Raw genomic sequence first — 27,999 nt, forward strand, 5'->3', positions numbered from 1 at the left:
AGAAAGTCACTGTTGCAGCTTGAGACACACAAAGTATAATGTGTCTACCCACTATTAGTGGATCAACCAGCTCCTAACTCAGCAATTTGCAGTTTTTTTTTTATGGGAAATCTACATTGAAGCGGTGGTTTAATATCATCCAAGCAACACTGCAGTGCTGTGACACACCTCTCAAAGTTGAGTATTGAACATGGCTGCAAAAACTGAAGATGCTGTTAAATATCTGTTAAAATGATTACATTCTTAATTATTTAATTAAGAAATATAGTGTGAGGTTTACTATTGAAAATTCTGCTATGATTCCAATTTAAACAAAACTACCATCAAACTAGTATTTAAAGGAGTGAAACTAATGGTTTGACTACATGTGGTGCCACCAGCTAATGTGATGTTATGCCAGGGCCTACTTAAAATAGATTTAATTCCTAATTTTTGATCAGAAATATAACTTGAGGTCTTGGGATCTGAACCAAAATTTTTCTTCACTTCTACACACCAGTGCTTTGATATAAATGTAGTTCAATTATATTTATTATCAATCGATATTTTCAGAAAATAATTGAGTGAAGATTTGCAGTATCTCTATTCTGCAAAAGAAAACAGGAGAGTAACCTGAGTTTAGGTGGGTTTGCCCTCCACTACATCCCTGCTTCTGATGTACCAACATCCTAAAATGAGAGAAGAAGAAGTGACTCAGGGCTGAAAGAGTGCAGAAATGAAAGAACCCACAAGAACACACAGCACCACAGAGGAATGGTATGAAATAATATAGTCCTTTATTTCCAGCAATTTACAAAGTCCTGCAGGGAGAGAGCCTTCCTCCGGCCTCACAGAGGGAGGGCTTTTACAAGGGGGGAACACACAGGGAAACGCAAAGACCTCGGCCCAGAGTGGGACCGCACATCGGTTCTATGAATCCAGATGGGCGGAAGTCATAAAGCGCTGTACTGCTTATCGCGACAGGTTGTTCGGCCTGAGCGTCGGCCGAGGTTCCCCTGTGGGTTCAGGGGCCCGGGGGTCGGAAGCACTGAGGTTAACAAGGCAGAAGGCGGGCTACGGGTAGGAAAGGCTGGGTGTTCTCTTGGCTCTACGGGCCGTGGGAAGAGTCTGGAATCGTAGGGAGAAGTGACACAAGTGTATTTTGTCTTGTTGCACTTGTTTTCCAGGGTTTCAGGGTTTCCAAATGGAAGCGAGGGCTCAAATCCTACTTGTTTTGATCACAAATTGGCAGTTCTCGATTCCAGACTTTTCTGACACCCCCCCCGTACATCCAATCCCTCTGACATTTTATCAACCTTGGAGTCACTTTACAAACCATGGTTCATAGTCAAAGCCTTCTGTTGATGGAGCATTTTTGCAAATTCATGTGAACCCCCCCCCCCCACTCCATGGCTGCACCTTATAAAGTCATTATTACATTACAACATCATAATCAATCTACTGTACATCTTGTATTAATCAAAGCTAATTATAGAGACGCTACTCTGTGGTGAGCCTAGCTCCTGATTGGTTACTCTGAGTCGAGCCTGGCTCTGATAGGTTAAGGCCATTCTATGTCTTCTGAGTATGGTTTTCCCTATGCGACATAGGGTGTGTGTGTGTGTGTGAGGTGTGTACATTTTTTTTGTTTGTTTTTTTCGAGACTGGTATTAGGCACCATGCTATTCATTAGCCTCAATGCCAATCTAGCGCCGAAAAGCTCTACTGGCCCATTGCAACAAAAAGACAAAAAAAAAAAAGAAAGAACAAAAAAAAAGAACATAAGAGAAGAGAAGAGAAATATGACAATTACAAAAAAAAAACGAAACAAAAAAACACGGTGACAAAGAAACTGAGCCAAAAATGAAATGATAAAATAAACAACCTTATTTATAGAATAAATATCGTATGTACAATTTGCTTTGTGTGCATCTAAAAATAAATAGACAAAGCGTTGCTTGCCCCCTCAGAAGTATTCACAACTTTCCATTGACTTAGAGGCAGAACGCCGGCACCTGGTCAGTAAGATAGCAGTGGAGGATACAGGCGGAGAGCGAACCGATGTGGGGATGCAACCTTTACAACACGATACAAGTCACAGGCTGTAGAAAAGGAGAGAAAAACAAAACAACAATGCGGGTGTATGTGGTTTTGAATCCAGAGGACACAGAGATGCACAGAGAAGTTTTACAGTCGAGTGAACTCCTGCATCACAGTGGCGCCCTCTGGTGCCCCATTTTGTAGATTACAGTACTCTGCATATGACCAGCGCTTTTGAAGTTGCTTCATCTTACAGTGGTTGCTTGCTTAAATCCATGACATAAAACGAAACGTAAAAGTTAAAAAGATTAGGGAAAGGAAAAAGAAAGGAAAAAAAAAAAAAATCACCATTTTAAATGTAAAATCTCACAGAATCGAACACATCTCTTCCGCTTAAAAATCATCACATAATCAGTCAGACCTACACATAACATTTTTTTTTAAAGGATAAAATAATCAACATGTTTTGCATATCCATACTATGTGCCCTGCACATGCATTCGGCTGGCCCCTTCAAAAACAGCACAGAAGTCTGACAAGCACCGGATAAGTCGAGCATCACATGCGGGTTTCACTTAAAACACATGGGCTTTGCCTCTGGGCTGAGCGTCTGTACTTGGTACAGTCAGTCAAAACAGCCGTGTGCTTTTACTCTTTTTACTCTTCATGACTTCCTCTTCCATTCTCCTCCTCACCTGTATGCCCTTACAGAGAGACTTAGCTAGAGGCCTTCAAAGCACAAGTCAGACACAGTTTGTGCGTGTGTGTGTGTGTATGTGTGTGTGTGTGTGTGTGTGTGCACTAGGGTTAGACCGATATGTCGGGGATGATATTGGTCTTTGATTAAATATACTTTTTAGGAGTTTGGCCCTTTGTATGTGACGAGAGGATTGGCACCAAAATCATCTCTGTCTCTGGGAGATAGCTAATCTTAGGCCATTAGCATTATCCTAACAGTGAGAAAATGAGAACATGTAGCAGCTCGAACGGATGGTTAGTTAATTTTAAAGACACACGTCTAAACCTGCCAGGCTTGTTTAGGGGATTGGTAAAATAGACATCAAATTCAACAAAGAGAATTCACTTTCAATTTCTCCTCCCAAGAGATTTTGAGCAACTTGTTTTGTTTACAGTGAAGTTAGCCAGATAGTTTTGATGCTGTTGATTTGTAACGGACCTCACTAATGATAAAGATGAAGTTATGAATCTACAGGCCATAGAATAAAAACCAATACCAATGCTGGTTTATTGAAAGATTTATCTTCATACTTTGGATAATGCTAATCGCCTACGATGACTTAACATACTGTATGCTAAATGCTAATTCGTTAGCATGAGCGCATACCGGACAGAGCTATCTACTGGAGGCACAGAGATGATTTTGGTGCCAATCCTCTTGTCACATATTGGGTTAAGTGACCAGTGGGCACAACTCCCAAAAAGGTCGGTGTAGTACTTTAAGAAGCTGATAACTGACCAAAGATAATTTCTTTAGTCTGGCTTTCAGTGGAGAGCTGTAGACGGATTCGACCATTTTGATGGATCAAAATGGTCGGTATCGGCCTTCGAAAGCCCGTATCAGTCGAACCCTAGAGTGCACATCCTGAGTAAGGCAACTTTACACACTTCTGCAGTCTGTAGCACGTGTGCCAGCGCAGAGTGTTCCGATTACAGTGTCCCTCGGTCGGCTGAGCTCTGCGGCCGTGTTCCGGTACATTGCGGAGCGCTGAGCCTCTCGTCACTTACTGTAAGCCTGGGTTGGGCAACACACCTCCACTAGGGACTTGGCGGATGTTTTGCAGCGAGGGGACTGGCACTATTCTCACCTGGGAAAGCCCGCGGCACGATAAGACCCCTCTGATCTCTTGGCTCGGACGCGCGAACCCTAGTGAACTCAACAAACGGCGAGGTGTGTGTATGTGTGTGTGTGTGTGTACCTAACCAACAGTCGCCCAGCTGAACAAAAAAAACACATACCGTTTTCCGCCGTCTCCGTGTGTTCGCTCGCTGAGTAAACAAGGACGAATTCTCAGTCTGACTTAGGACGTTTCACAACTGCAACACTTAGCAGATTGCTTGTGTGTGAACGACCATACAGTCCTCATTAACAGAGGCTTTTGGACAGAGATCGGATGGCCCCCCGATCGGACTTGACCATTTGAACTGCCGAAGCCGCCCTGGGGAAAGGCGACTCTCAATGTTAGAGTACGCCGGACCGCGATCTGACCTCAGATCTGGCGGATGGTTGAAGGGGCGGCTTCCCGCTTTCGGGAGGCCGGGGGATTGTGAGGGAGCGAGGGTGGGAATTACAACCTCGATTTCAGGTCCTTGTTCCGACTTAAGTTAAGCTGCCCGCCGGTGGGAGCGTTGCCTAAAGGGATTTAGGTTGTTACGTTTGTGGTCCAGACCCCTGTAGTACAGCAACCCCCCCCTCCCCTGTTACTACTGTCACACGGCCAAAGAGAGAGAGAGAGAAAACAGTTCTGCCATAGCCCTATGCAGTCTACTAAATCAGATACATTAGATTCACATTTCATATAATATTCACTCGCTTCTCTATACATAATATAGCACTTGGTGATTAAGCATTCTAGGCTTCTCTGTGTATGTTTTTTTTTTTTTTAATTTTATTTATTTTTTTTGCTGTCTGTCGGTCTTTTCTATTTTTCTTGGTTTCAAGTGTTAAAAGTTGATCTCGTCTTCAAAAAACGGGCGGGCTCACGTCCCCATTGAAAATAATGAGGACTGGCCCTGCAAATAGAACAGATATCGATTCATATCAAACGCATTATTTTACCAACAATAATAATAATTGTCAAAATAATAGTAGGATAATAACAAAAGTAGTAGGACTCTGTTATTTAGTAAAATAAAGGAGTAGTGTAGTCTGTGGGGGTGGAGAGGAGGTGGGGGGGGTTTGTCCGTTGGGTTCGGTGGCTGAGGTGGCGATGTGTTTCCTTCAGATTGCTCCTGGGTTGAAACACAGATATTGTCCGGATACTGAGGATGCTGTAGCGGTGTTTCTGTGTCCTGACGTCCCGAAGATGAAACGCCCCAAGAAGTGCGCTACCATCGGATCGGAGCCCTACGGGACGCGCGGGGGTGGGGTGGGGGGTGGGGGGTGGGGGGGGTTGAGATTAGCCCTTATACATGTTGTCCAGTTCCAGAATAACGTTCAGGTGTACAGAAGAGGTTTGTCAATGTGCGTGCGTGCGAGTATGTGTGTGTGTTTTTGTGTGCGTGCGTGAGTGTGACGGTGGTGCGAGCGCGCGCGTCTTCAGTCGCCCAAGCTGGTGTCTCTGTCCCCGATAAGCCAGCGGATGTGGAAGCAGAGGGCCAGGAAGCCGGTCCCCAGCAGGTCGCCCAGGGCCGTCAGGTAGGGGATGGAGAAGTTGTCGGGGTCCATGCCTCGGCCCCACATCCAGTGGACCATCCAGTCCGCCAGGTAGAGCAGGATCATCACCTGGAGAGAAAGACACAAAGCGCCGCCAAACAAACGTGAGCGCGCTTCGGGTTTCTAGATATTTCTTTCTCCTCAACCGGAGGTTTAGGATAACGAGTGTCTGCGTGTACCTGCAGTAGCGCAGCGGCCAGGTAGAAGGCGATGAAGATGGGTGTCAGAGTGGTGTGTCCCCCCCTCATGGAATTGATGGTGTAGAGGAAGACGAGGTGACCCGGGGCGACCAGCAGGAAGAGCACTCGGGCCGAGCGAGAATTCACAGCTGAGACAGAGAGGGAAAGAGGAGCCACTTTTTAACCTGCCAGACATTTACCTGTTACCTTCTACATTTGAGAAAGACTACTGTACTGTTGTTGATTGAGCACAAACAAACTCACGAGCCAACCAACCAATGAACACAGAGATTGACTCTTATAGAGGTGATCCTGAGCAAAGAGTTTTTCTGGCTAAAGAACGTTAGCTAGTAAAAAAAGTGAAGGAGTAAGAGGCGAGGAAGCTATCAAAAATGCAGTCTAGGCATAATAAGATATCTACGTTAGCTAGTTAGCCTAGTTGACCTTCCAGGTTCAAAGTAGCCATACTAGTCTATAGCTATATATGTAAGCTAATTAGCTAGCTGATGACCTTCCAACATTATGAATGCCATGGTCATGAATGGATGAAAATAAGAAACTTTTGCCATTTATATTTTTTATTTGACCAAGGTTCCTTCTTTGCCATTCAAGTTAGCCAGTTAGCTAACTTGCGCTCCAAAAACTGTGGTTCTTTGGCTCCGCCCATTGAGGTTTTAACTCAGATTGATCAGCTCTGCCTCTGAGAAATGTTTGTGTAACTAAAACTCAACTCAACTCTCTATCCGAACAAATGCAGGATAGGGGGGGGGGGGGGCTTCTGGTTTCCACTGTGGTGTTTACCATATATCGCCCATGGAATCCCAATGAGAACTCATCATGGAAAAACATTTTATGTGATAAAAGCGGGAGAGACACAGTGGAATATTCCACAGTCCACCCAGCAACTCACTGGAACCGAAGAAGGAGGTGCAGGGTGTGGGGCACTTCCTGGGGGTGGGGTTTGGATCCCCCATGGGGAGACCGTTCATGTGCAGATAGGTGGAGATCCTACTGGCCTGAACCGCAACCAGGTTACCTCCCACGCCTGGTACACAGAGAGAGAGAGAGAGAGAGAGAGGGAGAGAGAGAGAGAGAGAGAGAGAGTGAAAACATGGAAACAGACAAAAACTCATTCAAAATAATGACCTCATAAGTACACTAGATACAAACAGATAGCGACTGACTTACTAATGAAATGATTATGCATGCATGAGTATGTGTTGTCATGAATATGCATATTGTCACTATTGGGTGAAAATGTCACTCCAATTTTGGTGATTTTCATGTTTTGTTGGTTGAGAAAATTCTTCATATGCGACATCCATCTGTCAGTTTTACAAGGTGATTGCTAATGTTGCACATATGCTCATTCTGCACGTATTTCTACACAATTGCACACATATTTTCTCTACAATTTGTGTGTTAATCTGATAATGAAAATGTGAACTGCTTTCAATACATATTTGCACGCTGGGACACATTTGTTCACCCATCTGTGCACTAACAATGTGAACAGCAAGGGATGCACACTTGCAACATCAATGTCAACCTGTAAATCTATCAATGAAGATGTATCTTTATTCCTGTTTATCTGCTGTATTAGTATTCAGTTGTTGTAACCTTATTGCTGTAATAATTAGTTTTATTATCTACTCTGCTCTATTACTCACTGTCTGTCTTATTCTTGTCTATATCTTATTCTCTGCTGCTGCAGCGACCCAGTTTTCCCGAGGGCATTGTTAAAAATTCATCTAAATCTCAAATCTAATCTAATTTTCATGACTTCTCACCGTTGATGACTGGAGTAAAGACTGCCATGCCCGCAAAGTTTGGGTTGGTGACAGTCTTGTCGAGGATCAGACCACCAACACTACAGGACCAATGAGAATGAATAAGAAGAAGTCAGTTGCAGAGAAACACAAACTGGAGCAACAGCACAGTTTTGTGTGTATTCATTTTTACTGTTTTACTTTTTTTTTACTGCATTATCCATCATCCTGATCCCATAAACAGAAGAGGTTGATCTAGCATGTAAAGATGCATCAGGCAATAAAGGATACAAAGGATCAAAAATACAGTCGGTGATTTTATGTAGATTTAGATTCATCAGGTTCACAGAAAAAAAAACATTGATGAAATTACAGCATGTAAAGTGAATACATTATGTTCAATTTTGAAGGAAAAGTAAGTAAAAATGTAAAAAGATGAAACATTCTATTTTCGAATTTGCAAAATCCATTGGATTGTGTTAATTATATAATTTCAATGAAGTGATCAGTGATGGATTAAGATTTTAAACTCTTAGTGTGTGTTTACAGTATACTGTATATGTACAGTATGTAATGTAATGTACATCCCTATAGGTTGCTGGCTGTTTGACTGATGGAACAGATGACTGAATTGCATTATATATTCTCCTTTTCTGTCATCTTTATAAATGTTTTGTTTAATAAAGGACAAAACAAATTCTGTGTGTGTGTGTGCACGCTACCTGCTGATGGCCATGGCGATGATGACCGGCTCCCAGCCTGAGTAGAGGACCTCCCTGGTTGATGGGATCTTCCTAGCTATCAGCACCCATAGGGGACACATGGCCACAAACACGGCACACACCAGCGGGTTGGCGTAGTTGTTGAACTCTGCATGGAAACGAGAGCAGCTGGGGTCACACACTGAGCAGAGAGTGACGCCATGTTCTCACATATTTGTTCCTCAAATGTGGTCTGCTCTTTGTTTGGTCCATGATGTGATGGGTCTGCCGTCTCTTAATCTGTAGCATTTGAAACATCATTATATCATCGTCAAATCAATTGTCAAACCTTGGAATGATTATCGTAAACAAATGAAACCGTGGTGGAGATGATCGGTCGCCTCTATCTATTTTATGTTTCTAAAAATGGAGACCACATTTCCCATAAACTTCGTTGTTTCCTGTTGTCCCCTCTCCGTCTCCCTGACGTCGCTAAACGTTTGTTTTGAAGAGCAAGAAGCAGGATAAGAGCCGATTACAATACATAATTGATAACCCTTAATATCTATTAAGCTTTAGCTCTGTTTGCCCTCTTCCTGTTTTGTGCCATAAAGCAATGCAGTAGATTTCCAGGCAAACCCGAAGCGGTGGCACACAATGTAAAATGTAGTGTAGAGGCTGCCAATCGTACTCATTTGTTTACATTATTACATTCATGTTAAATATTAATCAAATTCAAATTTTCCGCATAAGCGCTCAGAATAGCCCAGTATCAAATTAGCAGACTCATGGATCAAACTGGTCAAACCTATTTAAATCTTGACAAAACAAAGCAAAGACAGCTCTTTAGTGAGTGTCATTAAACTGAACTGAACTGAACTGAACTGGACTGTACTAGTCTGAGAGTAATAGCATGTTATTCTCTGGTCTGGTCTCCAGGAGGCGGTGTTACACCTAAATTGACTCTAGAGCAGGCTACAACTACCACAAACACAGTATTTAAGTCCACACACACAAGACACAGACACCAACTGTGTGTGTGTGTGTGTGTGTGTGTGTGTGTGTGTGTGTGTGTGTGTGTGTGAGCCAAAATAACCCAGATAAGCACAGCATATATCATTTTAGCACACGGCGAGTGAGCCTGTGAAGGCTGCAGACACTCAGACGGGGCGAGACATGATGTGATTACCCCTCAGCGTGGTCCACATGCTTTCGTTGCCTCTGCGCGTGTCTGTCTGTCCCTCTGTCTGTCTGTGGCATGGAAACTATGGGGCCGCGGAGAGCCGGGTAAAGCTGGGTGTGGTGAAGACGCTATCACTGAGCTAACAATAGAGCAAATAGCTGTGGGGTTTCTCGCCCTAACGCACAGTGAGGTTAGGTGTGGGCGGCTTTCATCGACACCAGCCCGTCTTTCTCGTTCCCCCAGATTTTCTCAATTCGCGTGACACTCCTTAATTTCTCCAAATTAAGGTGCACGACTCCCGAATTTCCAAACTTCGACTCCTGTATTAAACATAGAAAGCTACATTTGAGGCCGCTGTGTGTGCAGCACTCAAAAGGCTAAACTGTTTTAGTCTGATAACGTGGATTTGTTTCTAAATTTAGCTTACTGTGGTAGTAACTGTCCCTGGTCTCTACTCCAAAACACTCTGAGTTGTTGCTTGAGAAGAGTCAGCTCTGTTAACCTGAACAAACTGTTAGCTAGCTAACGAGCCAGCAGGCTCATTTGACAAAATAACTGATGTTAATGTTATGTGACTACTAGCCACTGCGAACACTAGCGTTAGCAACGTTAGCAAGTGTCCAAATGAGAGCTGAGGACCTCCAATATGGCCGCCAGAGGCAGAGGGGGTGTTATGTCACTTGAAAGCCCTCCACTTATTAGATACTATATTCAGCAATCCACAAAGCAATATTAAAGGTAAGGCATGTTTATCAGAAAGTTTCAAAACCCTGATGAACATTATAAATCACAACAAACATGTTTACTGTTGTAACCAATGACCTTCTTCATTCAATGACTATTGAGTCATTCAAAATGGTATATAGAGTTTTGTGTTTTGCAAGAAAACAGTGAAAAGTTTTGCAAAACTAGTGTGTCAAATCAATTGAGAAACACGGTCTTCACTGAATATTACACTTAGACACTGAATAAGTAACATTCATACGCTGTGACTGTTACCTGTGAACTGTGTGTGTGTGTGTGTGTGTACAGTACATTACCTAGTTCCTTGTACAGTCCTGTAGAGATGCCCGCCAGCAGAGACAGGGTGATCAGGTCTCCCAGGCTGGCAGCGATGGGCGTGGCCACGTTATCCGGGTTGATGCCAACCTTCCTGGACGCGATGATCACACCGATCATGATGAGCCCTGCAGACGGGAAAGGTGGGATTCAGGGTCAAACAGATGCACTTGACCCAAACGGTTTGCAGAGATCAGAGACACTCGAACGCACTTTGTCTGTTTTTTTTTGTCTGTCAGCGGGCTAAACATGGAGTGTACCTAGCAGCAGAGAGGCTATGAATGCCGTAGCCACGCTGGAGGCACACAGCAGCACGGCATGGCCCAGCCTGAAGTGGCCCTCTGGGATCCAGCCGAAGATCACGGCAGCGATGGAGGCCAGGAAACCCACCACTGTGGCCTGGACCTGACCACACAGACACACACACACACACACACATTCAAATGGTTCATTTACGCAGGTATCAGTCCCAATAAATCCCAGGGACATGACAACTCCACATGCATGTTTATAAGACTTCCCAGTTTCATACGAGCATCTTTCACATTGTCTGTACAGCGTCAATTAAGCAGGCAGTCTGCAATGAATGTTATATTCCATCAAATGAGGAATAGTTGGCTAATTCACCTTTTAAATCACTTCTTAACATTTGCTTTTATGTAAATGTTTTGGATCTTGCCCTCATTTAATCTTGCTCTGTCACTTTAATAATTTCATCTCATTTTTTTCAATGATTTATGAGAGACACAACACTGGGGGAGGAGGACGTGCTCTCATGTGGAGTACCAGTGTGACCCGGTGCACACTGACCCCAAATGGCAGGTTGTGTCAGCACCCAGCACCCAGCACCCAGCACTCAGCACCCAGTCCTAGCTTTAAAGTGTTCCAGGAATTATGGACGCACCAAATACATTACATAACGACAATCCTTCAAATGGCAGATGTCTGATTTATCGGGACCAAATGAAGAGACGCTACGTATCCATTTTAGGAAATGTTTACTATGTTCCAAATGTATTTTTTGAATGTATTTTGTCATAATTATTCTGGGCAATTGCCCTTTTGTACTGTATCATTTTCATTCTGATTCATTTATCATTTCTGGTTTCAGTTATTGCTTCCATGTTTATTTACCTTGTAAAGCACTTTGTAGCACTGTTTTAGTAAGTGCTTTATAAAGAAAGGCTATTATTAGTATTAGTATTATTACTGTTATGTATGTATGTAGGTATTCATGCATGTATGTATTTATTCATTTATTTATTTTTCAACCAAAGACTTAAAATACCTACTATACTAAAAAGCACAATTTAAAAACTTTTCTTAAAAAGGAATGAGAAATTTTGAAGGCTGTTATCTGTTTATTCCCACTGATTTCTGATCAGAGCTAGTTGTTCAAAAGCTCTTGCACGGCATGCGAGTGCTGCTGCTGATCCCAGTAATGATCAGTGATGCTCTGTGTAATGTCCCATAACAGTGTGTTTAATGTACCTGGATGAGGGCCAAGTTCCCCATGATCATCTTCCACATGTCCTTGGCTGTGTCCATCTGACCAATATTAGCCTGGAGGAGCGAGAAGAGCACACACCGTTAGTCCAGTAAAGGTCAACACATTATCATACGTGTGTGTGCGTGTGTGTGTGTGTGTGTGTATGTGGAGCGAGCGTGTGTGTCTGTGTGAGCATCTGTGCATGCTGTTGCCTCCCATCAGAACAAAAGGCTGTCAGTTCTCTGGACAAAGACGCTGTGATCTCTGATCCCCCACCCTGCGGCCGACTCCACTTATCTCATCTCTCTCTCTTTCACACACACACACACACACACACACACACACACACACACACACTCATGGTCTCAAGCGTCAAGTGGCTGCGGCTACAGTAGGCCACTGTGTATCCGGGGCTATGATCCTAGTGCTCATCCACAGTGAGAGGACACAAACAGAGGATCTCCTCTTCCTTCCTCCCCTCCAGCATTTACATATGCCGGCTCTATAGGCTACTGGAGGCCTGGGGAACATCTGGACACATGAAAACACACATAAGCCCCTGTATGAGAATGTCTATATCATATTGGGCACCGAATAATACCTGGCTTTATTAAATCAGGGCAGTCGACTTAAAAGAGAGTCTATAACAAGTAAATCCCATGTAAAAGTTGAAATCTTTCTAAATCTTGAATGCAGTTATATATTATTTTATTTACTAGTATTGAGTGTTGGAATCTTATGAAACAGATTCAACTGCATGAAACAAAAAAAACAAACGATTTGATTATTTCACACTTCACATCACAGCTGCATGTGTGGCTCAACTCAGGAAGCATACAGGAAAACATTTTGCATATATATCAGAATATGTTCAGAGATATGCTTCAAACTACACAAAAAAACTTGCACAAAATGGTATTTGTGCATGTACATGATATTAATTTGAAGTAAATTTAGAATGAACAAATATGTTTTTTGGGTGTACTCGATAGATATGTCAACAGCACAGAGAAAAAAAAAAAATTCCAGTAGTACATGATACACGATGCGTGAGACCAGTGGAGTGATCCACCTTCACTCAAGATACTGTGAAAATTATGCAAATAAGTGAGTCAACATGAGACTAAATGACTAGTCAAGTGGATGCTTTTTTTTTTCCAGTGTACAAATCATCATATAAACCTCAGCTGACTAGTTTTAGCTTATGTACAAATGAAAAAGAGGAAGAAGAAGAAAATAGGAAGAAAAACAATGATTAGTGTCAGATGATTTTAATGTTTAGTGCAACTTGATGAATTTTGCCCAGGTGTTGTTTTTTTCTAACCACTTTTAAGTAACCACTATGTTGTTGCGGGGATTAGAAACACCAAGGTGGGGGGGGAAGCACAGAGATTAAGCCATGCTGTATTCATGAGTGAAATATGAAACTGGGCTTTCACTATGATTCATTTCATCTAGACCGGAACAGGATGTATTGAATGATGAAACACCCTGGGAATTTACCTGAGCAGGATGATCCTCAATAGATAAGGGTGAAAAAAAACACAGAATACAAATACTTCTGTGCATTAAAAAAAAAAAAAGTTAAAGTTAAGGGCTGCAATGGAATTCAAGCTCACCTTCAGAATCGAATGTTGATAGAGAGCTATGGTTGGTTGCTGTTGGTGAGTGTGTGGTGTGTGTGTGTGTGTGTGTGGGGGGGGGGGGGGGGGGGGGGGGGGGTTTGCTTCCATCTGAATCAACTTCGAACTTCTAATACTACCAACATCCCCACATGACAAATCTTCCTGGCAGTAGCACAGGAAAAACCCACAAGCCTGATAGGCGTTTAGAGTGTGTGTGTGTGTGTGTGTGTGTGTGTGTGTGTGCGTGTGTGTGTGTGTGGGAGTGTGTTAAGTGTACGTCACTGGTGCGTGTGTGTCTGCACGGCCGTGTCGATGTGTGCGCGCACGTGGAATGCGTCCTGGTACAACAGTCATGCTGCAGATCAGCGGGGGGCAGGCTGCCACAAACAGCGATAAGAGGGGTTTAGGGCGGGCAGATAAGAGGAGGAGGCAAACATCTGTGCACGGCGCTGGGGACATCGCGCACACACACACACACAACACACACACACACACACACAAGAGACGCATACCGTCGCTGTTGAGTGCAAACCTTGTATCTCCAAAATGCCAGCTTTTCAGGCGCTAAACTGCCTTGTTTTTTAGTTTGATCGTGTATTTTTGCAGTGGTTTGGAAAGATTCATCTGCCAAACAGGTCGGAGAATTCTCTCAGCCACGCAGGTCATAGTGTCACTTTTTAATTGAAGTTAAAACATGAACTTCACCAAAATTGGAGTTGTTCCACGAGGTTTTTCACACGACGACGGCGACATGCAAAACCCAACCCACTGCACAGACGAAGCTCAGAAAGCCGCGGAAGCATCGGCCGGTGTATGTGACGATGGGTGATGATGCTGTAAAGCCAAGTCCTCAGCTTTGGATGTGTGTGTGGGTGGGTGGATTAGTAGTGTTTGGCACATCAGAGAGAGACAGAGGGGTGAATGTTATGAAAGTGTCATGAGTCACGGATGACATAAGATGCTGGCCTGACACGCCGCGTTTTCTGACTCGGTTTGAACCCGAGCGAGTCGAGTGTATGTTGAGGATCGTCTCGTACACATGCAGAAGGCTTGAGCAGAAACTAGTACGACCTATGCTTCATTTCTCCCCAATTTGGATAGGCGCTGCCAAGTTCCAATAATCCATACACAATATCATTATCCAAATACGTACGCTCAATCAGGCTCAATAACACAAGGAGGGATAACAGAGAATTGGGAAAGCGACTGTTTATTTCATTTAAAGCGAGATAAAAGATAAAAGGTGAAAAAGGAGAAAGACTCACTTTTTGAAACGCTCTCAAAGACAAAGAGGCGAAGCAGGCCCGAGGGGGAAAAAGAAAAGCAACGCGGTCATGTGAATTGAAAACTCCCATAGCCAGCCGCTGCCAGGGATTACAATATTTTTTTTTTCTTTTCTCAGTAATAAGCGCATTAGGAAACTTACAGTGGTCTTAATCTGCTCATAATTAGCGGCGGCATGGAAAGAAACATGGTCCAGTGGGGCCAGCCAAGAGAGGGGAAACGGTAATGTGTCGGGACAGCCACCAGACTCTGGCCTACTTGGTGATGATGGTGGATGTGAGAGTCCCTTGATGCTGAAGTGAAAATCATGCACACTGACGGAGGCTTTTGGGACCACGCATGCACTGCAAAAAATATCCAAATATCCATCTTGAGACAGTTCAATGCGTTTTAGATGTCGCCACTCATGGGCATTAGTTGAGACGCTTGACCTTGAGTCCAAATTTGATCATGTAGGATTTATCTTTATTGAGAGCAAAGTGCTAGTAAAATTCACCAGAAATGTATTTGGATTATTTTTGGATTATCTAATATGTAAAATCCCATCAGGGGAGCATTCAGGGCCAATGTTCCCTCTCGAGTGTGTGTGTGTCTGTTAGTTTGGTGACCAACCAGTATGTCGCACAATTTATCACAATGTCCAATTATTAATATCTTGTCAGTCATCATCATTGCTCCACTTTGTCCCTAGTAATTTAGTTGATATAAGTGGGTTTGGAAGTTTTGGTTGCAAATTATATTAGATGCAGGGACTTTGCCATAGTTTAGGGCTTTAGTGAAGTGACGCTGAGACAAGTGAAACTGCATTGGAAACAAGTGACATTTTTTCACTTGTTTTAAGAAAAACATAAGATTGTAAGACTGAATATGAGAATAAATGACTTGCTAAGATAGACATGTTTGCAGTGTGAAGCCTGCATACGTTTGAGCCCCGGCTCTCCATGCTGGGTGGGCCACTGCTAGCGATGCTAATCAGCTTCGTCACTTGTTTCCCACAGGCCAGTGGAAAGAATGTGAGGATTGGTGCGCTTAAGAGCAATACTGGGCTAATTCTCTTAGTGCCAACATAATTGTAGGGCGAACTACCGTGGCAGCTAGCTCCTCTGGTTAGCCATGCTGCTAGGTCAATGACCTCTCTGGCTATACAATGGACAATGGTATTGTTAGCGGTTAGCTCAGAGTGTAGCGTTAGCCAAGAGCTCAGTGGAGATGTAAACCAAAGATGTGGACTTAACTATCAAGATAGTTCACACCCTGTTCCAGCCAATGGGAACTGTTGTCCAATATACAACTGTCTAAAATGAGAGTATTAACAAACCAAAGTTGTTTTAGTCACCTAACCTCAACCTTAACCTTAACCCTAACCAATGTTGTTTTACTTAACTAAACTTAACCGTTAGCTAACAGGTGAAAATGGCCTGTCCAATTCATGTTACATTCCAACAGAGGCAGATAATGTTCACATAATGTGTGTCCACAACATGTAATCTGCATGTCAGAGTTTGTGATCATTTCAAGACACTGTGTTGGCTAGCAGCATGGCTAGCTAATACATACAGAAGCAAAATTATGCAAGAAAGTTCATGAATATTCATACTGATATCAGACATCAAAATACTACACATGCAGGAGCAATTTTTAACTGAATTAAAGACTCAATTCTACCAGCAGCTTAGGCCTACTAAGACCTTAAACATTACACTGTTTGAATCAAATACCCTAAGCCTAATGAGAGACTCTCATTGACTTCCTGCCAAAGAAAGTAGCGATTTAGTCTGCCTAACAGGATTTTGCTTTGCCTCTGCTTTCTGTATAAACACCTGTCAGGTACAACAACGCCAAGGCCTTTGGTGTGGCTAAAAAGTCAAACGGGCATAGCATCCAGCATTAGCAAGTTGCTATCTTTGTCACTTAGCCAACCTGACAGCAGTCAGCGAGGACAGTAAATCTATGATTGACTGGTGACTGGAACTTCCCACAATGCAAAAGAATACATTTCACCTCTACTTCAGAATATATATGGAGATATGTTTCAAAATATACAAAAAATGTCCTATGCACTGTTGACATATCTATAAGTACACCCAAAAGACACATTTGTTCATTCAAAATATATTTCAAATTAATATCATTTACATGTATTAATACATTGTTGTGCCCATTTTTTGTATAGTTTGAAACATATCTCATGTGAAATGTCTTTCTGTATGAGTTCACATGCAGCTGTGACATCCAGTGTTGCTGCTGCTCAGCAGAAAGTGTGAGATAATCAACACTAAAAAACTGAGAAACAAAATCAGTCATCCAGTGCTTTGCCTGGAGAGAGAAGAGACGACTCGGGTTCGGCTTTTCACACATCAGCAGAGGAAAAGTACGGCGAACCAACCTGTGTGGTCAGGTGAAGGGCCGGGCAGGGTCACTGAGAATGTTATGAACCAGAGACAAAGGAGAGGAATGTTGCTATCAGTGTGTCTGAAACCCGGGTCACGTTTGGCAATATGACCTCTGACTCCTGGAACAACCAGCTACCTTGGTCAATCAGTCTTAGGATTGCCACGAAATGAGACAAAATAGATTGGGCAACGTTTGAGGGGGAAACACTTCACACCATCACATGTTTTAAGACAAATGAGATTTTAAGACCAGTGCTTGATGTGCTAGATTGTTAAGATGGAAGTTTTTGCAGTGTAGTTAACATTTCCATTGAGAGGATAAAAAGTTGTTTTGTCTTTTGTTTCTGGCAGATGATTTACAGAAAATGAATTCATATGTCTGTAGAATATGTATTTATAGACGGGACTGTTTGACAGATAGGATGGAATGTTTTATAAGATAGATAGAATAGAATAGAATGCAACTGAATGTAACAGAATGTAAATTTGTGATGTTTAGAAAGTATTCACAATAAAGATAACACACTCTCTCACACACACACACACACACACACACACACACACACACACACACACACACACACACACACACACACACACACGTGTTCCTTACCGCTGTGGAGAGTCTAGAGGCCAGTGTCATCTCCAGGTTGCCTTTGAGCCCCAGCAGCGCTGGAACCAGGATGAACACCTCCGTCACCTCCGTAAACACCGTCCAGTGCTGCAACATCCACCATTTAATGTCAGTGACACAACATCACAGTCTCAATGAAGGCACTCCCACATTGGAACACAACATATCAGATTCACAAAGACCCAGTACACTGTCACCTCCATAGATCTGTATTATCATGACTTGGGCAGAGAACATCTCTCTAGGTCTCTCTGACCTTGCCCTTTGTCCATTCCATATTGATTCAGTGGTGAAACCAGACCTGTTTGATGGGCTGGATTCTCTGTCTCCATAGAGCTTTAATGTATCATAACGGCTCTCCTTTAACAGGGACAAGGTCATTGGGACTTCATGCTGCAATGATTTATCATCCTCTCTTGGCCTCTCCAGTATTTCTCTCCCCTTTCTACTGCAGCTTATTAAAAAGGGCACCGTAAGCACCATGATATATTAAACATAACTAATGCTAATGAGATCATTAATTAAGCTAATTCATGCAATCATTAGCAAATATTTCTATGTCTAATATAAATAACACATACCACTTTACATAACACATGGACTGTATTAATATGAACTACTTTTCAAGAAAGTAGTTTCAAGAAAATCAGGTTCTTTTCTCATGAATATGCAAATTTATGCAGCAAGGCGCTCCAAAATCTAATCAGATAGGGGAACCTGTGGTGTAAGTAAGAAGATCTTCACACTTTGCTGCATGGCATACGAAGCCTCTGCCTCAAAGTAGTTCCGCGTAAGCACAATCACCCTGTCCACTCTGCCCAGCCTCTACCTCAGCATTAATAAAGGAAAAAAGCCCCAAAGTTCTGCTGTGCCAATTACCTCCAGAGCCAATGACGTAGAATGAAACAAAGTCAGCCAGGAGCTAGGCCAGCTAAATCTGAAGGGCAATTTGGACTGGCGGTGGGGGATAAGACTCGCTTGAAGAGAGAGAGAGAGAGAGATATCTTTAATAAATCACAATCGCATGAGGCACGTGCGAGAGGACATGCGTGCGCTCGCATACGCATCCGGATTCGAGTAAGACCACCTCTAATGAAATTTGCAGTTGGTGATTGTATTATTAGGCATGACCCTCAATAACCTCCCTCCCTGGCTGTCGTCCAGTCCTTGAGAGGCAGGCTCCCCGTGTGTCTCGGAGTCCCTGGGCCTGTCACTGGGGTGAAGTGCCTCTCTCTCTCTCTCTCTCTCTCTCTCTCCCTCTCTCGCTGTGTCTCCATTAGAGTCCGTGCAGCGGTAGCAGTTCTGTGGTCTAGCGTGGCCAGAAACAGAGCTGAGGCTGAGGCCGAGGCCATCGATCTATCTCCAGTAAAAGTGCTTATCTTTGGAGCAAGTCCCACAGGCCCCCGGCACTTACAGTCCGGTCCGCCCCAGAGCTAAATCAATATTCACCGAGGCTGACACCGAAAAGAAAGGAGGGGAGAGGGAGAAAATAGAGAAGGGGAGAGGACAGAATTGAAGGAAAATAGAGAAGAGGAGAGGAGAGTAGAGGGAGAAAATAGAGGAGAGGAGAAAAATAGGGGAGGAGAGAGGAGAGGAGAGAAGGAAAAGAGAGGAGAGGAGAGGGAAATCGAGAAGAGAAAAACAGAGGTTAGGAGGAAAGTAGAGGAGAGGAGAGGAGAGGAGGAGGAAAACAGAGGAGGGGAGAGTGGAGTGAAGCGAGCCTCTGAGCTAAACAGAAGGAACAGCGGGAACCCAGCGTTTTGAACACTGTTCGCAGGCAGCTTCTCGCACGAACCGCCTCTCATTTCTGCACAGCCGCTCCGCTCTCACCCTGCAGCCAGATGCACGGGGACGATAAGAGGCATCGCCGTCTGCGGCTCAGTGTGCGTCGTATCAGTGTAGGTGTGGCACCGAGAGCCTAGTGTGGGTAAAAACTACCCGCTGTCTCTCCCCTTTCCCCCTTTCCCCTGTCAGCGGGCCAAGCGGAGCTCCTTTCAAACGGGCCAGCCCCTTCGGCTTGGCTCGCTGCCCCCCCCTGCCAGCCCAGCAGCCTTGTGAGCACCTCCGCGAGCCCCGAAAAAGCACTCCTCTCTGCTTTCACAGCCGCATGTTTTCAAGCTTTCTCTCTCGCTCTCTACTTCTGTCCCGCTCCCCTATCTCCCTCCTCTCCTCCCCTGCGGTGATATATGTTGTTGTCTCCATGGAACATTGGCCCCTAGCCAAACAAGCCTTTCCCTCGCTCCCTCTCCCCTCTCCTCCCCGTAGCCTCCTCCTCGGTTCTGGGAACTCTACTGGACAGTCCCAGTATCTCGGTCTACAGGGCTATAGGCTCTCTGGTATGCGAGCCCTGGAAGGATCAGGTTGCCCAGTTGAGTAACATGCCCCAATTTATTTGAGAGCGCTGCACTTGCTGTATATGGATAGCGGGGCAGGACGGCGAGCCTAAATGCCACGCAGTGTCAACGCAACGCTGGCAACGTCACAGCAATGACATCAGAGAGGGCCGTTTGCGTCCGGCAGAAGGCTGAATCACGGGACAGTGGCATCCCAGGAGCGGATGACGGCGGATGGTGGTTGGGGCGTGAACTGTGAACTATCTGACCAGAGGGGAGTGCAAACACGCAACCCCGGACCTCTTCCTAAGGATTCCTGAGGAGTCCTGGACAGAGTGAAAGATTAGCCAGAGCTTAGAGCCACACAAAAGCAGGCTGACCCGCTAATCCTTTTAAACGCAATCACTCAGACGCTAACCAAGTAGCTGTCTTGGCTATTGTCAGGCGTTAATAGCTGAGGGCTGATATGATGTCAATGATTGGCAGGATGCAACATCTTTGGCTGACAGGAATGACTGCGTGATATGATTAGAAGTCCTGAAATAAGCAAGCACTTCAGAACCGCAGCATTAGAGCGAATACAAATGATCGACTCTCAGTCAAGGTTGTAATAGGAAATAGAAATTGTGCAACGCTAAAAGCTTGAGAGTAGAAGCAGGGGGGAGGCCGCAATGGCTTTTTGGACTTGGACTTGTTCTTGCTTCACGCTATTTCATCTTTCAGTGGTGTTAACAGGCAGGAGCCAGACCGGTCCTGGAATGCATGGAAGTCAACTGACGGGAAGACAATGCGTACATTTGAATACGAGCTGAGTTTCACCCTCTTCCAGTGAAGGGAAGCTGGGGTTGGAAGGAACCGGCCAGTGAGTCGGTTAGAGCGAATAAGCCCACGCTCCGGTTTCCACGGTGGCTCCTGTGTAAACCAGGCAGCTGGATGTGGTCGGACCAAAATGGCGTCTGGTGGGCAGAGAGGGCTTGGCTGGTGTCAGAGCTTTGTGTCAATTGTGTTTTCCTGTTTACTGGTGCCTGTATTTTTAGACTGTTTGTCTGTTTTTTGAGGCTGAAGCCATGTCCCACTTCTTTGCGTTATTTCGGTGTTTAGGATGTCTGCTGACGCCACAGTGCGGGACAAGCGACTAGACTCCGAGGCAGACAGATGGTAAGAACGATAAGCCGACAGGTTCTCTTGCATTCTCGGTTTGCAGTTAGACTGGAGGATGGCAAAAGTCACCCATCTGGCCCTTTGACATTGGCATTCCCAAGAAAAACAATACTAAGTGACTTTTATAAATCGTGTGTAACCTTTGGTCCGACTGAGCCGGTCATGCTCCGATTTCCAAGCTTCTGTCCTGGTGGCGAGAGATTGACAGTTTTAGGCCATTCTGCTGCCAGGTCACTTATCTGAACTATTCAGACCTCTGACTCCTCTATACCAGCCTGTACTGTCCTCTATGGACCACCCTCTCATGGGAATGAGGCCAGCAGTGTGTGTGTGCATGTGTGTGTGTGTCTGAGCATGTGTGTCTGCAGCAGAGAGGGAAAGTAACCCAAGTTAAAGAGGTCACATTTCAAAAAAGCCTTATAGAGGACGGTGCAGAGAGCCAAGTCATGCACCAATCCAATCCGCAACTTCTAAAACCAGGCCAGCCAGACACATTAACTACAGGCTCGGACTCTTTACAGTGTTCAACAGTTCTGGCTTAGTTTTAACAGAGGAGCTAGTGCCATCTGACCAAACCAGAGAGACACAGAGAGAGAGAGACAGACAGACAGAGAGCGAGAGACAGAGAGAGAGAGAGAGAGACAGACAATTACCTTCCCGCAAGGACGGGAGGGGATTAGCTGAGTTAGCGTTTCACGGTGTCAGCGAAGGGGAATTAGACAGCGAGAGGACTTGCTAGACGCTCAGCACAACTCACTAGAACAATCATTTCAGGCTGACTCTCGAGCCTCAAATCACATTCCACTGCGCTCCTTTCTTCAAGTCTTAGGGTTTGTACCTTCACATTTGCCCCGAGCGTTGCCATAAGACTCGGGCACGACTGAAGAGAGGGGGAGCGATGTTAGGCCTCTCCTTCCTCTGTCTCCTCTCTCTCTCTCTCTCTCTCTGCCTCACCTCCGGATGGAATGGCGCGCTCAGTGTTTTGGAAAGTGGAGAAACCACAGCAGCATGGTGCCTAACTTAGCGCAGTGCGGGAACTTTTGACCTCAAACCTCTGCATTCCTGGCCTAGTGTGGATACCTAACCGCGCAGTAATGGAGGCTTTGACACCATATAGCGTTTTTTTTGCCCCATGGATTTGCAGGACCGCTACCATTCTAGGCGCTCATTTAAAATAAAGTACACTTTCCCTACGCTCCGCTGCCCCTTCCCCCCCCCCCCCTCTCTCTCTCGCTCTCTCCCTGTTCAGAGTTCCTGGGGTCCACCATGTTGGCAACCGTGTGGGCGGTGTGTGCCAGGCCTGGTCTCCTGGCAGCCGGACACCTCCAGCTTTATCTGCACCAGGAGCTGACCTTAAAGAAATATATGACCTGTCAGCTCGGGCTTTGGCCCGCGTTTCTACACTGACACTGCTGCGCTGCACATACATGAGCACAATGTTAAGGTACACAGTGACACACACACACACACACACTGAGCGAGAGAGAGCAACTACAGTGAGTCAACAGGAAAGAAGGAAGGAGAGTAATTATAACTCGAGTTAGATTCTTTTCTGGGAGGCAGCAGCGGACCCAGCAGCACTCTGGCTGCACGCTGTTCATTCGTGCCATACTAGAATAAACACCCATTCCTGCCTCTATTCTATTCTATTCTATTCTATTCTATTCTTTTCTAGTACTAACTCTGCACTGATAGAGGTGCCACAATGACTAAAAACAACCGGTCTGGGGCCCATCTGCATATCTCAGTTTCATAGCGTATCAAAGTATGCCAGATACATCAAATAGCGGGGTGTGTGTGTACGGTTATTAGTGTACAGTGTGTACCAACATGTGCCAGCCCCCGGGGACAGGCGGGCGGCGGAGGAAAAACAGGTTATGTAAATACCCCCATGGTCTCTGATGACCGCCCCTTCAACCCAGCCTCGCAGACGGGCCCATCAGATAGGCCCCCAGGAGCGTGATTGACACATGCCAGGGCGAACAGGGCTCACTGAATCGGTTCATTCAAACGCTCCCTATGGCCAGCCCGCCCCTCGGTGTGCCTCAGTACACATGGTCTGCCTTCAGCGGGAAGCGCCGGCTGTGAGGCCACGGCCGCGGCTCAAAAACAGAACTGTCAGGCCCGATGAGCTCCAAAGGCTTTTTGACGATAATCCGTTATTAGTAGGCTACATCACTCTAAAAAACGTCTATGACTTTACACATTTCCCCCTGCAGGTGATACTGCTGGATATCAAAGGGTGAGCGGACCGTAAACAAGACTGAACTTCTTTTGTACTACAATGGAAACTGGCTGATAACTAAAGGTCGGGTGAAAACACAGCCTCTATTGTACAGTCACAACTTAATGCTGGATTAGTGTGTGAGGGAGAGTCTCCGGAGATTTCTGTATCCAGTCAATCCTGTGATCACACGTTCGTCTCCAAATAAAGCCTATATTCTTTTTATAGAGCTTTTTTGGGAGTTTTGTACATTTTAAAAGGTCCTGTAGACCAATTTCAATTCTGAAAAGTATTCCTTATAGCACCAAACAAGTGTTCTCATATGGCACAACCCAAAATAATCAATGTTTTATTTACACTCTTAACAAAAAAGTTCTTTAGGTTCTTAAGGTTCTTTAGGCTTGTACCAACGCAGGACCCCCTTTGGTGCTATCAAGAACTGTTTCAGGATGTATGAAATATTCAAAACCAGCAGTATTACAATAACTTTTTATGACCCAATAAGGTCTTTATTCCATTTTTCCTAATTAGAAGAAAACTTGAAGAAAAAGAACCCTTGAAGAACTCTCTCTTTCTGTTGTCACTTAAACTTGGAAACAGCTTTCCAGGATATATTCTTCATGAATACAGAATCTATAATATAGGTGAATATAGAAATAAATCCAGAATCTGTGGTGTGTGCAGCCTCACCGTGTGTGGGGAAGTGTTGGGATTTCTCACCTGGACAATGTCTAGCACCATTCCTGCCGCCACTGTCCCGAACCCGGCCAGCAGGAAGGGGAAGACCACCTGCAGGCCGATGGAGAAGGAGGTCTCCTTGAGGGGCGCCGGCGGCTCGGGGCTCTGGTCGGTGCTGGTGTCGTCGCTCTCGTTGCTCTGGCTGGCGTTCTCCAGCAGGGCGTCCTCCTCCCGCTGCCCCTTGGCGTTGGCCCGGCAGTCCATCACCGCCACGATCTCCGACCGCTCCTCGTCCTCCCCGGTCTCGCTGGCCCGGTCCGCGAAGGTGGTGACCTCGGTGAGCTCGTACTCGCCCCCGGCCTCCGGTCTCACCTCCTCGGGGCCCTCGGTGAGGATCACCGGGTGGACGAGGCCGTTGGAGTTGAGGAAGGCCGGGGTCAGCGGGCCTCCCTCCTTCTTAATCTCTATCGCCCCGGAGGACATGTCGATGTCGGGGAGTTTGTCTTGCTCTTTCGACCAAAGTACCATGCGGAGGCCTTGGGAAGACAGCGGGCTTGACAAGAAAAGGTCAGTTTAGCCTGGTCAGTTTCGGGGGTTGGGGAGGGGGGTCAGAATGGATTTGACCACCTGATCTGGTTTTGAACCTGATCAGTCCAATTGATTTATCCCATTAAAGAGGATTATAGGGAGTGGTGGTCACTATTGAAGACCAGGAGAAAACCGCTCTGTGGGAAGAAACCTGCAGCAAGGCGCATCTAGCCGTGCGTCTGCAGAGCCCGTGTTCCTGTCGGTGCTTCGGGAGCAGAACCAGTATGTTCTCCATTCACTGCACGGTGCTCGCGGTAAGCAGACGAAAAATACAAGAAAGCATACTGGTTTGAAATAGAGGAGAAAAGAAAATGCTACTGATTGGGGCGCCTGGAGACTCACCGAAGCAATCCCCTCCAGGAAAATACACCAGTCACTTGGAAATAGTCCTCTAAAGTTTATTATAAGGAAAAAAACAGAGAGTCAAGGGTGTGAAGCGGCCAGATTGCTGTCTATCTCCAGCGCAGACTGGTCATGCTCTCACTCCACCGATCATGTCAGACTGGTCGGTGTACCGGGATGGGAAAGTCTCACCTTACACCACGTGGCTGCTGGGAGGTTTTTGAAGGGGGATATTTAAAGGTCTGCAGTGTGCGGATTGAGTTACCGGACTGCGGAAAAGTACCTCTCCAACCGGAGCACACAATCACCTGGGAAAAGAAGGGATTCATTGATTATAAACGGCACTGGGTTACAGAAATAGCCTATTGAAATAACATTAAATCTTCGGATCACGACAAAACAAGGCATGACTAACTTTCTGGGAAACCCGCATTGGCAACTTTTACGCACTGAAACGCATGGTGTAGCTCAGGACTATATTTTGGGGAAAACGCTGTTTTTATTTATAGACTAAGTATTGTGGTGTACTATAAATGTTCCTTTTTTCTTTTTCATTTTTCTAAGCACGCCTTTGCCAATCACTGAGGTTAGGCTACTGTAGTAATCCTATAATACATTTTATAAGGATACCATACAAATATCACAGGAAAAGTCCCTGAATATTATAGGAATATTATAGTGGAACCATAAAGATAATCCACAAAGTACGATAAGTTCACTATAAACTATGAGTCCTATATGAATATGGTGATACCAGAGGACATTATGACATAAAAAATATCATAAAATACGATCAGTTCACTATAAACTCACTATTGAGTACCACAGACACACTATAAAACCACTTTAAGAATATTATAGCAAGTGATACCATAGGAGATAAAAACATCATAAAGCACAATAAGGTGAATATAAACTCATCACTGATTACCACAGACACATTGAAAATCCCTATATGAATATTACAGGCTATTATAATATTTCAGCGCCCTCAACCCACCAAACAGCATTCTCCACCGGAGTAACGGCAGAGGTGAGGAATGACCAACTGTGCGTTTAAAACAGTTTTCATCCAGCGCCAAACATGTAATTTCCTCCCGGCGGCTATAAATATTCTGCCATTAGCAGAGGTGCTGTGTACATCCTCTGGAAACGGACTCTCACCACTGTCAAGTCAGCCAACGTGTAGACATGCGACTTCCTGACTTCGTGACTTTCAAAATAAAAGCCCCATTGACTATGTTGCCTCCAGTCAACATACCAACTTCTAAACAAAAATGTTGCAACGGTTCATGGAGCAATACAAAGTGACAAAAGTGAAAATACACCATATTTAAGGAGGAAATTGTACTAAATAGAGATTTTTAACAAACTGTCAATTTTCACAGCATAGGCTATTCATGGATAATCAATAAAATGAACAAAACCCTTGTAGCCTATTATTCTGAAGATTTCTAATAAATTATGAATCTTCATCTTCATCTTAGCTGCAAATGTTAACATTTCACACTTTATATAATCAGAAGGAACTAGGCCTTTACATCATGGCCATAGAAATACAGAAATGGAATCATGCTGCAACCCAGGGAATGGAAAGAGCATTTTAATGGTTATTTGTTTCTCAAAAACAACCAAATACGAGACAGAAGACAAAGATGCTATATTTATTGTTGTAACAGGCTACAGGAAAAGTTTTGAAAGCTCCAGTGGGGACCGACAGGAAGCATTCATTTTAATATGGAGTGGTAATGGGGAGCCTCCTTTATGTGATGTCTGCCTGCCTGTTCTTTCCGGTTGCTTCCTTCCCCTCCGTTGCTATATATGTGTTGTGGGACTGCACACAGGGGCGTCCATTCACTCAGCTGTATGGTGAAATCCTTGCATCTAAAACTTCCAAACCTCCTTGTATATATGGACTAAATTTCTGGAACAAAGTGGAGCTATGGCTGATAAGACATTATTATTTGGTCAGTGTGATGAATTCTTAGACATATAGGACACAGACATATATGATCCCCTAATGTGTATTTCTTTTTTTAGATATGGCTTCCAATTTGATTCAATGCAATTTTTGCTTGATCTTTGCTCTCTATTGTAATCACAAAAACTACAAGATCAAATTCAGCTAAGGCATGGGAAGTGCCACACCTTGCCATACCCAACTGACAGCAGGTCACAATCTGTACTTTTTGTACTGTTTTCACAAACGTGGCAACTTAAAAAAACCAAAAAAAAAAAAAAAAAAAAAAAACCCTTTTGTTTTGAAGGCCAAATCGCCCTACTTCCAGTCTCGCCCCGGCTAACTCTGGCTGACTTGACGCAGCTCTTCTCCGCCTGCATGTTGCGACATCCGCAGACACACTTTGGTTTTCCCCACTGAAACAATCCTCTGTTTAGTAGTCAGGACCAATACCCCCCGAACCCAACATGGCAAAGGCGTAAATTAGTGCTCCCCTGGTCATAGCTGAATAGGGGAGCCCTCCTATTCTATTCTACTGCTCATTTAAACAAGGGCAGGGGTTTTGTATTCCAACACCAGGCTGTAGCCTATGTCAGTGCCACCATCACCACTATAGTATAACCTCATAATAATTCATGCAAACGCACAATTCTGCTTTGCAGCCTTTGTCAAGTATCCTCACCACCAAAAAAAACACATATACACCTCAAAGCTTGGATTTTGCAATTGGAGCCGCCAAGTGACAAATTCCGTTAGGTAAAGGCATTACATGACTCACACAGCCAGTCGGTTAATCCGTGATATAAAATTACAACTCAAATGTCCAGCAGGTATAGTTCGATAAAGACGCTTACCTTTATTATATTCAGAGGTCCGGAGAGGAGAAGCGGCGGAACGGCAGCGGGATCAGTAGTAGTGTGGAAAGGCTGCACCGTATCCTCCACCTCCTGGTAACGCGCTCTGGCTGAGGCGTGGACGCCGGTG

The 27,999-nt window shown here is 44.7% G+C and overlaps 1 protein-coding gene across 1 annotated transcript; it reads right to left on the reverse strand.

Moving 5' to 3' along the window:
* Nucleotides 1-760: 760 nt before the first annotated feature.
* slc41a1 (solute carrier family 41 member 1) lies at nucleotides 761-27,970 on the reverse strand. The gene is made up of 11 exons (XM_071541686.1): nucleotides 27,870-27,970; nucleotides 24,168-25,363; nucleotides 17,709-17,816; nucleotides 11,796-11,867; nucleotides 10,565-10,709; nucleotides 10,286-10,432; nucleotides 8,084-8,231; nucleotides 7,383-7,462; nucleotides 6,503-6,637; nucleotides 5,593-5,741; nucleotides 761-5,482 (listed from the first exon to the last, which is right to left on the reverse strand). The coding sequence occupies exons 2-11, from the start codon at nucleotides 24,651-24,653 to the stop codon at nucleotides 5,297-5,299; spliced, it is 1,656 nt and encodes a 551-aa protein (XP_071397787.1). The 5' UTR covers nucleotides 24,654-25,363; nucleotides 27,870-27,970; the 3' UTR covers nucleotides 761-5,296.
* Between the last annotated feature and the right edge of the window lie 29 nt (nucleotides 27,971-27,999).

Source organism: Centroberyx affinis, unplaced genomic scaffold (genome assembly GCF_046629955.1).
Source record: "Centroberyx affinis isolate AG114_WGS23_722 - 3 ecotype Tasmania unplaced genomic scaffold, CSIRO-AGI_Caff_v1 ptg000221l_1, whole genome shotgun sequence".
Lineage (NCBI taxonomy): Eukaryota > Metazoa > Chordata > Actinopteri > Beryciformes > Berycidae > Centroberyx > Centroberyx affinis.

Bases quoted from the DNA above. Each gene is read 5' to 3' on its own strand.
- slc41a1 (XM_071541686.1), bottom strand. From the start codon at position 24,653: ATGGTACTTTGGTCGAAAGAGCAAGACAAACTCCCCGACATCGACATG. The intron at 11,868-17,708 runs GTAAGGAACACG...TCGCTCCTCCAG, and splicing joins CCTCTAGACTCTCCACAGCG to GCTAATATTGGTCAGATGGA. The intron at 10,710-11,795 runs GTACATTAAACA...CTGTGTGGTCAG, and splicing joins GGAACTTGGCCCTCATCCAG to GTCCAGGCCACAGTGGTGGG.